Raw genomic sequence first — 16,992 nt, forward strand, 5'->3', positions numbered from 1 at the left:
GTCAGAAGTAGTGTACTATCTCATAGGGCTCTGTTTAGAAGTAGTGCACTACCTCATAGGGCTCTGGTCAGAAGTAGTGTAATACCTCATAGGACTCTGGTCAGAAGTAGTGTAATACCTCATTGAGCCCTGGTCAGAAGTAGTGTACTACCTCATTGAGCCCTGTTCAGAAGTAGTGCACTACGTCATAGAGCCCTGGTCAGAAGTAGTGCACTACCTCATAGGGCTCTGGTCAGACGTAGTGTACTACCTCATAGAGCCCTGGTCAGAAGTAGTGTACTACCCCATAGGGCTCTGAACAAATGTAGTGCACTACCTCATAGGGCTCTGGTCAGAAGTAGTGCACTACCTCATACGGCTCTGGACAAAAGTAATGCACTACCTCATAGGGCTCTGGTTAGAAGTAGTGCACTACCTCATAGGGCTCTGGTCAGAAGTAGTGCACTACCTCATACGGCTCTGGACAAAAGTAATGCACTACCTCATAGGGCTCTGGTTAGAAGTAGTGCACTACCTCATAGGGCTCTGGTCAGAAGTAGTGCACTACCTCATAGGGCTCTGGTCAGAAGTAGTGCACTACCCCATAGGGCTCTGGTCAGAAGTAGTGTCCTACATACAGCAGGGAACAGGACTCCATTCGGGACCCATCCTGGGTATTAATAGAGAGGTTGTGTGTGTCTTCAACAGAACAACATTTTTTGACACTGATTCAAATGGCCGACTGGCTTAGTGTAACGACTCTACTCTATTCACACATTACTACTGAAGGAGATACCCTTCCACACCTGACCTGGGTTCAATTAGTATTTGAGTTCTTTCAACAACAACAAAAAAAGCATTTGAATGAGCCTGACTGGAGTGCCAGTTGACAGGGTTTTTGCTTATTCCACTAGACCCATCATGCCAGGCGAGCTCAAATGAAGTGTAGTTAAAAAGAAAGAAAACAAATCATATTTGAACCCAGGCATGTTCCACACTCAATAAGACATTAGTTTAAATGCTACTTTATTCCCTTATGGGGCTCACTGCTTTTAATGAACAGTGGTCCAAACCCAGCAAGGAAACATTACAACATGCTGATTGGACTCCAATTGGGCTCCAAACACAGACTGAAACCAATTAAAGGGGTTATGATTGGGTATAAATTGGACATTATGTTCAAGTTCTCATAGAGGTCACGCTATAATTGTGACCTTTGACACTGAACGATTCAGTTGCCTCCGAGGTCAGATTCGCTATTTTGCGACGTTACACTTCTGGTGTGAGGATATAAACAGTAGCACCAGCCATCAGCTCTAACTATCTTCCGATTTCAATTCTCTTTTTCTGTCCAGGAATTCTTGCATTGAGAATGTGATTCACTGTTAGCTCATGCAGTGTCAGTGAGAGCTACAGAAAAGTTCAGGAATAGCACTAAACTGTTGATATACACAGTGTACCAAACTTTAAGAATACCTTCCTTATTAAGGACCCCCTCCCCACTCTCCCCTTTTGCTCTCAGAACAGCCGCAATTCGTCGGGTCATGGACTCGGGTCATGGAAAGGTGTCGAAAGCCTTCCACAGGGATGCTGCTCATGTTGACTCCAATGCTTCCCACAGTTGTGTCAAGTTAGCTGGATGTCCTTAGGGTATTGGACCATTCTTGAAAGACACGGGTAACTGTTGAGTGTAAATAACCCAGCAGCATTGCAGTTCTTTACCCAAACTGGTGTGCCTGGCACCTACTACCATACCCCGTTCAAAAGAACTTAAATATTTTGTCTTGCCCATTCAACCTACAATCCATGTCTCAACTGTCTCAAGGCTTAAAATTATTCTTTAACCTGTCTCCTCCCCTTCATCTACACTGATTGAAGTGGATTTAACAAGTGACATCAATAAGGGATCATATCTTTCACCTGGATTCACCTGGTCAGTCTATGTCATGGAAAGAGCAGGTGTTCTTAATGTTTTGTGCACTCAGTGTATAGATATGAACTGTTTATAGTATTGTAACTAGCCTACTAGGGAAATGCTATTGTTGCCCATGGCCCAAATTCACAAAGCCCCTTAGTGTAGAAGTGCTGATATAGGATCAGTTTCCCTTTCAGATCATAATGAATATAATTATATTGACAGAGACCTGATCCTAGATCTGTACTCTGACTCTGAGCCTCTTTGTGAATACGGGCCCAGATGTCTCGAAGAGTATCGTTTCGCAGCATCAACTAATCCGGAAGGCAGACTTACTTGGCCCACTTCTGAATAAATCACTACTTCTACATAAACCACCACTCACCCATCAATAAATCTTCTGTAACCCAATGTCCATAACTGAGCTAGTAGCGTCATCTGTGAAGAAATAATAATTGACTGCCGTAATCGGTGTCCTTGTTTGTAATAGTTTGTTATGACGTCTGACTGAGTCATAGTTTGTTATGACGTCTGACTGAGTCATAGTTTGTTATGACGTCTGACTGAGTCATAGTTTGTTATGACGCCTGACTGAGTCATCAATGACAGATGGAGTAAGTGTGTAATATGGTCATACAAGGCTTCCCCTGCCCTCTGAGAGTCTGGCTCTGACGTCATAACAAACTATTACAAACAAGGACACCGATTACGGCAGACAATTATTATTTCTTCACAGATGACGATACTGGCTCAGTTATGGACATCGGGCTGTTCCAGAAGATTTACTGAGAGCTGAGTGGTGGTTTATATTATGACGTTTATCTTCTACATGAAAGAGAGGTTCAACAGGCTAGTATTAAGGGTTGCAACAATTTTGACAGATAATTTTAGAAAGAGAGGGTCCAGATTGTCTAGCCCGGCTGATTACTGGAGTCAGGTGTGTTTGCTGGGGCCGGGGCAAAACTGTGACACTAATCAGGCCCTCGAGGTTGGGAACAACAATCACATTCCTCTAACACAAGGTGGCCAATTCCAGTCCTCGAGGGCCTGATTGGTGTCACAGTTTTGCCCCGGCCCCAGCAAACACACCTGACTCCAGTAATCAGCGGGGTTGGCCATTCTGGACCCTCTCTTTCTAAAATTATCTGTCAAAATTGTTGCAACCCTTAATACTAGCCTGTTCAACTTCTCTTTCGTATCGTCTGAGATTCCCAAAGATTGGAAAGCTGCCGCGATCATCCCCCTCTTCAAAGGGGAGACACTCTAGACCCAAACTGCTACAGACCTACAGTATATCTATCCTACCCTGCCTTTCTAAGGTCTTCGAAAGCCAAGTTAACAAACAGATTACCAACCATTTCGAATCCCACCGTAACTTCTCCGCTATGCAATCTGGTTTCAGAGCCGGTCATGGGTGCACCTCAGCCACACTCAAGGTCCTAAATGATATCATAACCACCATAGATAAGAGACATTACTGTGCAGCCATCTTCATCGACCTGGCCAAGGTTTTCGACTCTGTCAATCACCACATTCTTATCGGCAGACTGCCTTGCCAGGTTCACTAGCTACTTCTCAGACAGAGTTCAGTGTCAAATCGGAGGGCCTGATGTCTGGACCTCTGGCAATCTCTATGGGGGTGCCACAGGGTTAAATTCTCGGGCCGACTCTCTTCTCTGTATACATCAATGATGTCGCTCTTGCTGCTGGTGATTCTCTCATCCACCTCTACGCAGATGACACCATTATGTATACTTCTGGCCCTTCTTTGGACACTGTGTTAACTAACCTCCAGACGAGCTTCAATGCCATACAACTCTCCTTCCATTGCCTCGCACTGCTCTTAAATGCAAGTAAAACTAAATGCATGCTCTTCAACTGACTGCTGCCAATGACTGGAACGAACTGCAAAAATCACTGAAACTGGAGGCTTCTATCTCCCTCACTAGCTTTAAGCACCAGCTGTCAGAGCAGCTTACAGATCACTGCACCTGTACATAGCTCATCTGTAACTAGCCCATCCAACTACCTCATCCCCATACTGTATTTATTTATTTATCTTGCTCCTTTGCTCCTTTGCACCCCAGTATCTTAGTATCTCTACTTGCACATTCATCTTCTGCACATCAATCACTCCAGTGTTTATTGGTATATTGTAATTACATCGCCACCATGGCATATTTATTGCCTTACCTCCCTTATCTTACCACATTTGCACACACTGTATATAGACTTTTTTCTACTGTATCATTGGCTGTATGTTTGTTTATTCCATGTGTAACTGTGTTGTCGTATCTGTTGAATTGCTATGCTTTATCTTGGGCGGGTCGCAGTTGTAAATGAGGACTTGTTCTCAACTAGCCTATCTGGTTAAATAAAGGTGAAATAAATCAAATAAATAAAATCACCTAATCATGATCTTCAGTTTAGAATGCAAGTTGATTAACCAGCTGTGTTTGCTAGGGATGGAGAAAAAGTGTGAGACCAATCAGGCCTCTAACAAGTCATCTTTTGGATTTGCTTCTGAAGTGAATAGACTATACTTACACCACTTACGTTTGAAAACCAACATAACATGCATGCTGTAGTTTAATCAAGGCTAAGTTGAATGTAAAAAGATGTATACAATCACTACTGTAAGTTGCTCTGGATAAGAGCGTCTGCTAAATGACCACTGCAGTACCTCTAGGAATTGGTGAGAGCTCTAAGACTGCTCGACTGCAGCAAGAGGTGAAATCCAAGTGGGCCAACTGGGTAGAACTGGAATGTTCTTGTTTGTACAGTCACAGCCATTGTTCTTTTAACCCTGTATGGCCCTTTATAGGAAACATAACACTGCTTAGGACAGCTGCCTGCTGGGACTGGCCACGTGTGCTGCCAGTCATGTTGACCTCTCAGAGACATTTATTAAACCTAGTCCAACTATTAGCATTCACCCAGGGCTCGACCCTACCAGGCCCACCCAGGCCAACTCAGGCCCCTACATCCACTCCACACGCTGTCCTCAGCTGTTGTCAGGCAGTCCCTAAGGGAAGGGGTCCAGAAGCAGGAGAAAGGCCCAGCCCAGGCCACACAAAGAGTAGCAGTGCCTGTGTGTGATTGTGAGCGTGGCGTTTACTCACCCTTTTTCCCTCTTTGCCTAGAGCCCCCGTCTGACCTGGCAACCCAGGGGATCCCTAGGGACAGAAGACAGAAGGGTATCAGAGCAGGGCTGTCATTTGTGTATGGCCAGGCTATGGGTGTTGCGTTACCCTAGCTTCACGGTCTAGGCCTCTCATAGCACCAGTAAACTGGACACATAGCCTAGCATTCCTCTGTTTGACACGCCATTGATATTCTGCTATTTGTTGAAAGTGAATGTCGCTTCTGTATAAGAGAGAGAGAGAGGGGCTGGATGCTAGCCTGGTGCCATATCTGTTTGTGCTATCATACCAATGCCTTCCTACTCATTGCCAAGCCAAAGGAAGATTGGCTCGACAAGGACAGCAATGGACTCCTAGATAGGCCGGTTGGATGGCATTCAGTGTTGGAATGAGTGTGTATCCAGCTTGTTTCTGTGGAGACAGATGTAAACTCATGGCCTCATCCCAGACCGGTTGTCAATGACAATATGAGTAAGAAAGGCAGTACAAACAGATCCTGGATCAGGCTATGGGTTAACAGCTTGATGCTTATAAAGCTGCTATGGAGACAGATGTTAGATCCACATGTTCTCAGCACACCAGTGGAGGCTGCTGACAGGAGGACGGTTCATAATAATGGCTGGAACAGAGCAAATGGAATGGCATCAACCACCTGGAATCCATGTGTTTGATGTATTTGATACCATTCCACTGATTCCGCTCCAGTCATTACCACTAGCCTGTTCTCCCCAACTAAGATGCCACCAACCTCCTGTGCAGCACAAAGACCACTGGCTGCCTAGTTGGCTTAATTGCTGTATGAAAATACCTAGATTTGATTTCATTCAAGTTTAATTGCTGGCGCTGGGCGTGCCATATCTCCAGTTAGGCCTGGTGGACCCTGTCAGATGCAAAACATAGGTGTAAGACTGGTTATATAGGTGTAAGACTGGTTATATAGGTGTAAGACTGGTAACATAGGTGTAAGACTGGTTATATAGGTGCAAGACTGGTTATATAGGTGTAAGACTGGTTACATAGGTGTAAGACTGGTTATATAGGTGTAAGACTGGTAACATAGGTGTAAGACAGGTTTAAGACAGGTACATAGGTGTAAGACACCTACAACTCAATCATCAAGTTTGCAGATGACACAACAGTAGTAGGCCTGTTTACCACAATAATAAGACAGCCTACAGGGAGGAGGTGAGGGCCCTCGGAGTGTGGTGTCAGGAAAACAACCTCTCCCTCAACCTCTATCCACATTGATGTGACCACAGTGGAGAAGGTGGAAAGCTTCAAGTTCCTCGGAGGACACATCACAGACACTGAAATGGTCTACCCACTCAGACAGCGTGGTGAAGAAGGTGCAACAGTGTCTCTTCAACCTTGTCTTGGCCCCTAAAACCTTCACAAACTTTTACAGATGCACAATTGAGAGCATCCTGTCAGGCTGTATCACCGCCTGGTACGGCAACTGCACCGCCCGCAACCGCAGCTCTCTCCAGAGGGTGGTGCAGTCTGCCCAACGCATCACTGGGATCATACTGCCTGCCCTCCAGGACACCTACAGCACCCGATGTCACAGGAAGGCCAAAAAGATAATCAAGGACATCAACCACCCGAGTAACGGCCTGTTGACCCCGCTATCATCGAGAAGTAGAGGTCAGTACAGGTGCATCAAAGCTGGGACCGAGAGACTGAATAACAGCTTCAATCCCAAGGCCATCAGACTGTTCAACAGCCACCACTAGCCGGCTTCCACCCGGTTACTCAACCCTGCAGAGGCTGCTGACATATATACATAGACATGGAATCACTGGCCACTTTAATAATGGAACACTGGCCACTTTAATAATGGAACACTGGCCACTTTAATAATGGAACACTGGCCACTTTAATAATGGAACACTAGTCATATCTATATACTGTATTCTATTCTACTGTATTTTAGTCAATGCCACTCCAACATTGCTTGTCCTAAGATTTATATATTTCTTAATTCCATTCTTTTACTTTTAGATTTCTGTGTATTGTTGTGAAATGTTAGATACTACTGCACTGTTAGATACTACTGCACTGTTAGATACTACTGCACTGTTAGATACTACTGCACTGTTAGATACTACTGTTAGATACTACTGCACTGTTAGATATTACTACACTGTTAGATACTACTGCACTGTTAGATACTACTGCACTGTTAGATACTACTGTTAGATACTACTGCACTGTTAGATATTACTACACTGTTAGATACTACTGTTAGATACTACTGCACTGTTAGATACTACTGTTAGATACTACTACACTGTTAGATACTACTGCACTGTTAGATACTACTGTTAGATACTACTGTTAGATACTACTGCACTGTTAGATACTACTGCACTGTTAGATACTACTACACTGTTAGATACTACTGTTAGATACTACTGCACTGTTAGATACTACTGTTAGATACTACTGCACTGTTAGATACTACTGCACTGTTAGATACTACTGTTAGATACTACTGCACTGTTAGATACTACTGCACCGTTAGATACTACTACACTGTTAGATACTACTGTTAGATACTACTACACTGTTAGATACTACTGTTAGATACTACTGCACTGTTAGATACTACTGCACTGTTAGATACTACTACACTGTTAGATACTACTGTTAGATACTACTGCACTGTTAGATACTACTGCACTGTTAGATACTACTGTTAGATACTACTGCACTGTTAGATACTACTGCACTGTTAGATACTACTACACTGTTAGATACTACTGTTAGATACTACTGCACTGTTAGATACTACTGCACTGTTAGATACTACTACACTGTTAGATACTACTGTTAGATACTACTGCACTGTTAGATACTACTGTTAGATACTACTGCACTGTTAGATACTACTGCACTGTTAGATACTACTGTTAGATACTACTGCACTGTTAGATACTACTGTTAGATACTACTGTTAGATACTACTGTTAGATACTACTGTTAGATACTACTGTTAGATACTACTGCACTGTTAGATACTACTGTTAGATACTACTACACTGTTAGATACTACTGTTAGATACTACTGCACTGTTAGATACTACTGTTAGATACTACTGCACTGTTAGATACTACTGTTAGATACTACTGCACTGTTAGATACTACTGTTAGATACTACTGTTAGATACTACTGTTAGATACTACTGTTAGATACTACTGCACTGTTAGATACTACTGTTAGATACTACTGCACTGGTAGATACTACTGTTAGATACTACTGTTAGATACTGCTGCACTGTTAGATACTACTGTTAGATACTACTGCACTGTTAGATACTACTGTTAGATACTACTGCACTGTTAGATACTACTGCACTGTTAGATACTACTGCACTGTTAGATACTACTGCACTGTTAGATACTACTGTTAGATACTACTGCACTGTTAGATACTACTGCACTGTTAGATACTACTGTTAGATACTACTGTTAGACACTACTGTTAGATACTACTGTACTGTTAGATACTACTGTTAGATACTACTGTACTGTTAGATACTACTGTTAGATACTACTGCACTGTTAGATACTACTGTTAGATACTACTGCACTGTTAGATACTACTGTTAGATACTACTGTTAGATACTACTGTTAGATACTACTGCACTGTTAGATATTACTACACTGTTAGATACTACTGTTAGATACTACTGTACTGTTAGATACTACTGTTAGATACTACTGCACTGTTAGATACTACTGTTAGATACTACTGCACTGTTAGATACTACTGTTAGATACTACTGTTAGACACTACTGTTAGATACTACTGCACTGTTAGATATTACTACACTGTTAGATACTACTGTTAGATACTACTGCACTGTTAGATACTACTGTACTGTTAGATACTACTGTTAGATACTACTGTTAGATAATACTGTACTGTTAGATACTACTGTTAGATACTATTGCACTGTTAGATACTACTGTTAGATACTACTGCACTGTTAGATACTACTGTTAGATACTACTGCACTGTTAGATACTACTGTTAGATACTACTACACTGTTAGATACTACTGTTAGATACTACTGCACTGTTAGATATTACTACACTGTTAGATACTACTGTTAGATACTACTGCACTGTTAGATACTACTGTTAGATACTACTGCACTGTTAGATACTACTGTTAGATACTACTGCACTGTTAGATACTACTGTTAGATACTACTGCACTGTTAGATACTACTGTTAGATACTACTGTTAGATACTACTGTTAGATACTACTGCACTGTTAGATACTACTGTTAGATACTACTGTTAGATACTACTGTTAGATACTACTGTTAGATACTACTGTTAGATACTACTGCACTGTTAGATACTACTGCACTGTTAGATACTACTGCACTGTTAGATACTACTGTTAGATACTACTGCACTGTTAGATACTACTGTTAGATACTACTGCACTGTTAGATACTACTGTTAGATACTACTGCACTGTTAGATACTACTGTTAGATACTACTGCACTGTTAGATACTACTGCACTGTTAGATACTACTGTTAGATACTACTGCACTGTTAGATACTACTGTTAGATACTACTGTTAGATACTACTGTTAGATACTACTGTTAGATACTACTGCACTGTTAGATACTACTGTTAGATACTACTACACTGTTAGATACTACTGCACTGTTAGATACTACTGCACTGTTAGATACTACTGTTAGATACTACTGCACTGTTAGATACTACTGTTAGATACTACTGCACTGTTAGATACTACTGTTAGATACTACTTTTAGATACTACTGTTAGATACTACTGTTAGATACTACTGTTAGATACTACTGCACTGTTAGATACTACTGTTAGATACTACTGCACTGTTAGATACTACTGTTAGATACTACTGTTAGATACTACTGCACTGTTAGATACTACTGTTAGATACTACTGCACTGTTAGATACTACTGTTAGATACTACTGTTAGATACTACTGTTAGATACTACTGTTAGATACTACTGCACTGTTAGATACTACTGTTAGATACTACTGCACTGTTAGATACTACTGTTAGATACTACTGTTAGATACTACTGCACTGTTAGATACTACTGTTAGATACTACTGCACTGTTAGATACTACTGTTAGATACTACTGCACTGTTAGATACTACTGTTAGATACTACTGCACTGTTAGATACTACTGTTAGATACTACTGCACTGTTAGATACTACTGCACTGTTAGATACTACTGCACTGTTAGATACTACTGTTAGATACTACTGTTAGATACTACTGCACTGTTAGATACTACTGTTAGATACTACTGCACTGTTAGATACTACTGTTAGATACTACTGTTAGACACTACTGTTAGATACTACTGTACTGTTAGATACTACTGTTAGATACTACTGTACTGTTAGATACTACTGTTAGATACTACTGCACTGTTAGATACTACTGTTAGATACTACTGCACTGTTAGATACTACTGTTAGATACTACTGTTAGATACTACTGTTAGATACTACTGCACTGTTAGATATTACTACACTGTTAGATACTACTGTTAGATACTACTGTACTGTTAGATACTACTGTTAGATACTACTGCACTGTTAGATACTACTGTTAGATACTACTGCACTGTTAGATACTACTGTTAGATACTACTGTTAGACACTACTGTTAGATACTACTGCACTGTTAGATATTACTACACTGTTAGATACTACTGTTAGATACTACTGCACTGTTAGATACTACTGTACTGTTAGATACTACTGTTAGATACTACTGTTAGATACTACTGTACTGTTAGATACTACTGTTAGATACTACTGCACTGTTAGATACTACTGTTAGATACTACTGCACTGTTAGATACTACTGTTAGATACTACTGCACTGTTAGATACTACTGTTAGATACTACTACACTGTTAGATACTACTGTTAGATACTACTGCACTGTTAGATATTACTACACTGTTAGATACTACTGTTAGATACTACTGCACTGTTAGATACTACTGTTAGATACTACTGCACTGTTAGATACTACTGTTAGATACTACTGCACTGTTAGATACTACTGCACTGTTAGATACTACTGTTAGATACTACTGTACTGTTAGATACTACTACACTGTTAGATACTACTGTTAGATACTACTGCACTGTTAGATACTACTGTTAGACACTACTGCACTGTTAGATACTACTGTTAGATACTACTGCACTGTTAGATACTACTGTTAGATACTACTGTTAGATACTACTACACTGTTAGATACTACTGTTAGATACTACTGCACTGTTAGATACTACTGTTAGATACTACTGTTAGATACTACTGCACTGTTAGATACTACTGTTAGATACTACTACACTGTTAGATACTACTGTTAGATACTACTGCACTGTTAGATACTACTGTTAGATACTACTGCACTGTTAGATACTACTGTTAGATACTACTACACTGTTAGATACTACTGTTAGATACTACTGCACTGTTAGATATTACTACACTGTTAGATACTACTGTTAGATACTACTGCACTGTTAGATACTACTGTTAGATACTACTGCACTGTTAGATACTACTGTTAGATACTACTGCACTGTTAGATACTACTGCACTGTTAGATACTACTGTTAGATACTACTGTACTGTTAGATACTACTACACTGTTAGATACTACTGTTAGATACTACTGCACTGTTAGATACTACTGTTAGACACTACTGCACTGTTAGATACTACTGTTAGATACTACTGCACTGTTAGATACTACTGTTAGATACTACTGTTAGATACTACTACACTGTTAGATACTACTGTTAGATACTACTGCACTGTTAGATACTACTGTTAGATACTACTACACTGTTAGATACTACTGTTAGATACTACTGCACTGTTAGATACTACTGTTAGATATTACTACACTGTTAGATACTACTGTTAGATACTACTGCACTGTTAGATATTACTACACTGTTAGATATTACTACACTGTTAGATACTACTGTTAGATACTACTACACTGTTAGATACTACTGTTAGATACTACTACACTGTTAGATACTACTACACTGTTAGATACTACTGTTAGATACTACTGTTAGATACTACTGTTAGACACTACTACACTGTTAGATACTACTACACTGTTAGATACTACTGCACTGTTAGATACTACTGTTAGATACTACTGTTAGATACTACTGTTAGATACTACTGTTAGATACTACTACACTGTTAGATACTACTGTTAGATACTACTGCACTGTTAGATACTACTGTTAGATATTACTACACTGTTAGATACTACTGTTAGATACTACTACACTGTTAGATACTACTGCACTGTTAGATACTACTGTTAGATACTACTGCACTGTTAGATACTACTGTTAGATATTACTGCACTGTTAGATACTACTGTTAGATATTACTACAATGTTAGATACTACTGCACTGTTAGATACTACTGCACTGTTAGATACTACTGCACTGTTAGACACTACTGCAATGTTTAAGCTAGGAACACAAGCATTTTGCTACACCCACAATAACATCTGCTAAATATGTGTATGTGACCAATATAATTGGATTTGATTTGATTATGCCACAATATAAAGACTCATATATGCTTATAACAAGTTATGAAGCATTATATCGGCAGGCTTTAAGTAAAGTGTTACCAAAAACATATATTTTTTAAATCAAACAAACAATGTTTTGAACATTTCAAATTACAACGAACACTGTAGAGTTGTCATTCACAATGATAACACGTCCGTACACCATCAATATAAGGAACTCCCATAGTTCTCCAACATAACCCCTGCAGTTGTCATTCACAATGATAACACGTCCGTACACCATCAATATAAGGAACTCCCATAGTTCTCCAACATAACTCCTGCAGTTGTCATTCACAATGATAACACGTCCGTACACCATCAATATAAGGAACTCCCATAGTTCTCCAACATAACTCCTGCAGTTGTCATTCCTCCTCTGACAAGGCCTCATATAAACTGCTGTAGGCCTGGGTCTATTGTAAATCTGACCTAGGCAGGGCCATTGTTCCGTGACGAATGACATAATAAAATGTGCACTTCATCAAATTGATTTGGATCAGGAGGAGAGGGCTGTTTGGTTTCATGTCTGGTTTATTTAACAGCCTGTCAAAACAGCATAGAGAGGTATGTGTTGGTGGGTACATAAGGATATGAGCTTCAGACTTAGTGTACCACATAAAAACAATGAAATGGCAAGGAAAATATGAATATACCTGATCTCCCTTGAGTCCCTCTTTCTCCACCTGAAACAAACAAGAGAAAACAATGACAACTACAATATGACAGTTACAATATCAGTCTAATTGAAGACACATTATACACCATACCAAATAGTTACATCAGAAGAACAAAACAGCATTTGTGGATTGATCAGAATGTGGCAGGTTGTGGTTTTTGTAATCTCGTAACAACTCTTTGAAAAATGCTGCTGTGAATGTGGGTCAGAAGTGACTGAGTCCAAGCAGTGCTATTTGAACCCAGGTTAGGGCCTTTCACAGTCACACTCCAACTGGTGATGTGGGTGGAAGGGAGGGGAGCAGACAGACAGACAGACAGACAGACAGACAGACAGACAGACAGACAGACAGACAGACAGACAGGCAGGCAGGCAGGCAGGCAGGCAGGCAGGCAGGCAGGCAGGCAGACAGACAGACAGACAGACAGACAGACAGACAGACAGACAGACAGACAGACAGACAGACAGACAGACAGACAGACAGACAGACAGACAGACAGACAGACAGACAGACAGACAGACTGTCATGTTTTGTCTTATTTTGTCTTGTCATTTTGCTTTTCCCTCTGTTCGTTTTCCCCCTGCTGGTCTTTTTAGGTTCGTTCCCCTTATTCTCTCTCCCTTCCTCTCTCTCTTCTCTCTATCGTTCCGTTCCTGCTCCCAGCTGTTCCTATTCCCCTAATCAATCATTTAGTCTTCCCACACCTGTTCCTTATCTTTTCCCCTGATTAGAGTCCCTATTTCTTCCCTTGTTTTCCGTTTCTGTCCTGTCGGATCCTTGTCTATTGTTCACCGTGCTGTGTCTGTGTATCGCCCTGTCGTGTCGTGTTTCCCTCAGATGCTGCGTGGTGAGCAGGTGTCTGAGTCTGCTACGTTCAAGTGCCTTCCCGAGGCAACCTGCAGTTCAAGATCAAGTCTCCAGTCGGTTCTCGTCATTACGAGTGGAAATTGTTTTATTTGATTGTATTTTTACTTTACTGGATTAAAGACTCTGTTTTCGCCAAGTCGCTTTTGGGTCCTCATTCACCTGCATAACAGAAGGATCCGACCAAGAATGGACCCAGCGACTATGGATTCTCTCTACTCTACTCTCGAGTTCCAGGGAGCGATGCTCGGCAGACACGAGCAGGAATTGTCTGCTGCTCGGCATGCCGTTGAGACCCTGGCCGCTCAGGTCTCCGACCTCTCAGGACAGTATCAGAGTCTTCGTCTCGTGTCACCAGCTACTTCCGGTTCTTCCGAGCCTCCGGAACCTAGGGTTAATAACCCACCATGTTATTCTGGGCAGCCCACTGAGTGCCGCTCCTTTCTCACCCAGTTCGATATCGTGTTCTCTCTCCAACCCAACACATACTCAAGAGAGAGAGCTCGGATTGCCTACGTCATATCACTCCTTACTGGTCGGGCTCGGCAGTGGGGCACAGCTATCTGGGAGGCAAGCGCTGAGTGTACTAACAATTATCTGAACTTTAAAGAGGAGATGATAAGGGTTTTTGATCGCTCAGTTTTTGGGAAAGAAGCTTCCTGGTCCCTGTCTTCCCTATGTCAAGGTAATCGATCCATAACGGATTACTCTATAGAGTTTCGCACTCTTGCTGCCTCCAGTAACTGGAACGAGCAGGCGTTGCTCGCTCGTTTTCTGGAGGGACTCCACGCTAAGGTTAAGGATGAGATTCTCTCTCGGGAGGTTCCATCCAGCGTGGATTCTTTGATTGAACTCGCTATTCGCATTGAACGACGGGTAGATCTTCGTCACCGAGCTCATAGAAGAGAGCTCGCGTTAACTGTGTCTCCCCTCTCTCCGACACTACCGTCTTTCCCCACTGACTCAGGTGTTGAGCCCATGCAGCTGGGGGGTATTCGCATCTCGACTAAGGAGAGGGAACGGAGAATCACCAACCGCCTCTGTCTCTATTGCGGTTCCGCTGGTCATTTTGTCATTTCATGTCCAGTTAAAGGCCAGAGCTCATCAGTAAGCGGAGGGCGACTGTTAAGCGCTACTAGACGGTCCTCTCCGTCAAGTACATGTACTACTTTACCGTCAAGTACATGTACTACTTTACCGGTCCATCTACGCTGGACCGGATCGGCAGCTTCCTGCAGTGCATTAATAGACTCTGGGGCAGAGGGCTGTTTTATGGACGAAGCCTGGGCGCGGGAACATGACATTCCTCTCAGACAGTTAGGGAGCCCACGGTCATGTTTGCCTTGGATGGTAGTCCTCTCCCCAGTATATTATGTGAAACACTACCTTTAACCCTCACTGTATCTGGTAACCATAGTGAGACCATTTCTTTTTTGATTTTTTGTTCACCTTTTACACCTGTTGTTTTGGGTCATCCCTGGCTAGTGTGTCATAATCCTTCTTTTGATTGGTCTAGTAATTCTATCCTTTCCTGGAACGTTTCTTGTCATGTGAAGTGTTTAATGTCTGCTATTTCTCCTGTTTGTTCTGTCCCCTCTTCTCAGGAGGAACCTGGTGATTTGACAGGAGTGCCGGAGGAATATCATGGTCTGCGCACGGTCTTCAGTCGGTCCAGAACCAACTCCCTTCCTCCTCACCGGTCGTATGATTGTTGTTCTGATCTCTTTAAGAAGCGTTTTGCATCCGCTCCTATCCTTGTTGCACCTGACGTCACTAAACAGTTTATTGTTGAGGTTGACGCGTCGAGGGTGGGCGTGGGAGCCATTCTGTCCCAGCGCTCCGATACTGACGATGGGGTCCACCCTTGTGCGTATTTTTCTCATCGCCTGTCACCGTCGGAACGTAACTATGATGTGGCTAACCGCGAACTGCTCGCCATCCGTTTAGCCCTAGGCAAATGGCGACAGTGGTTGGAGGGGGCGACCGTTCCTTTTGTCGTTTCGACTGACCAAAGGAACCTTGAGTACATCCGTTATGCCAAACGACTGAATGCGCGTCATGCTCGTTGGGCGTTGTTTTTCGCTCGTTTCGAGTTCGTTATTTCTTATTGCCCGGGTATTAAGAACACCAAGCCTCATGCTTTATCCCGTCTCTTTAGTTCTTCTGTGGCTTCTACCGATCCCGAGGGGATCCTTCCTGTTGGGCGTGTTGTCGGGTTGACTGTCTGGGGAATTGAGAGACAGGTTAAGCAAGCACTCACGCACACTGCGTCGCCGCGCGCTTGTCCTAGTAACCTTCTTTTCGTTCCTGTTTCTACTCGTCTGGCTGTTCTTCAGTGGGCTCACTCTGCCAAGTTAGCTGGCCATCCCGGCGTTCGGGGTACGCTTGCTTCTATTCGCCAGCGGTTTTGGTGGCCTACTCAGGAGCGTGACACGCGCCGTTTCGTGGCTGCGCGTTCAGACTGCGCGCAGAAGTCTGGTAATTTTTTTTCTGCTTCTGCTCCTGGTCTTGCTGGGTCTCAGTCTGTTCCCTGCCATCGCATCTCTCCTGTTCTTGTTCCTGCCCTTGCTGTGTCTCAGTCTGTCCCTAGTTGTTACTCTCCTGGCCTGTTTGGTCCTGTTTGCTCTAAAGCTTTCAGTTCTCTACCCGTGTCTCATTTTTTTTTTTTTTTTTTTTTTTTTTTTTAGAGTAGTACCCTAGTTTCCCTTTTTATCGTTTTTCGTTACGGTCCTGAGGAGAGGAG

At 42.1% G+C, this 16,992-nt stretch overlaps 1 protein-coding gene across 1 annotated transcript in view; it reads right to left on the reverse strand.

The window, feature by feature from the left end:
- Positions 1–16,992, reverse strand: part of LOC124038795 (collagen alpha-1(XIX) chain-like) — a 238,629-nt gene that overhangs the window by 121,470 nt on the left and 100,167 nt on the right. Inside the window, exons 9-10 of the mRNA XM_046354858.1 lie at positions 13,362–13,391; positions 5,017–5,070 (exon numbers count right to left, since the gene is read on the reverse strand). Of these exons, the coding sequence (XP_046210814.1) occupies positions 5,017–5,070; positions 13,362–13,391 (84 nt within the window). The remainder of the gene's footprint in view (positions 1–5,016; positions 5,071–13,361; positions 13,392–16,992) is intronic.

The sequence above is a fragment of the Oncorhynchus gorbuscha genome, linkage group LG06 (assembly GCF_021184085.1).
Source record: "Oncorhynchus gorbuscha isolate QuinsamMale2020 ecotype Even-year linkage group LG06, OgorEven_v1.0, whole genome shotgun sequence".
NCBI lineage: Eukaryota > Metazoa > Chordata > Actinopteri > Salmoniformes > Salmonidae > Oncorhynchus > Oncorhynchus gorbuscha.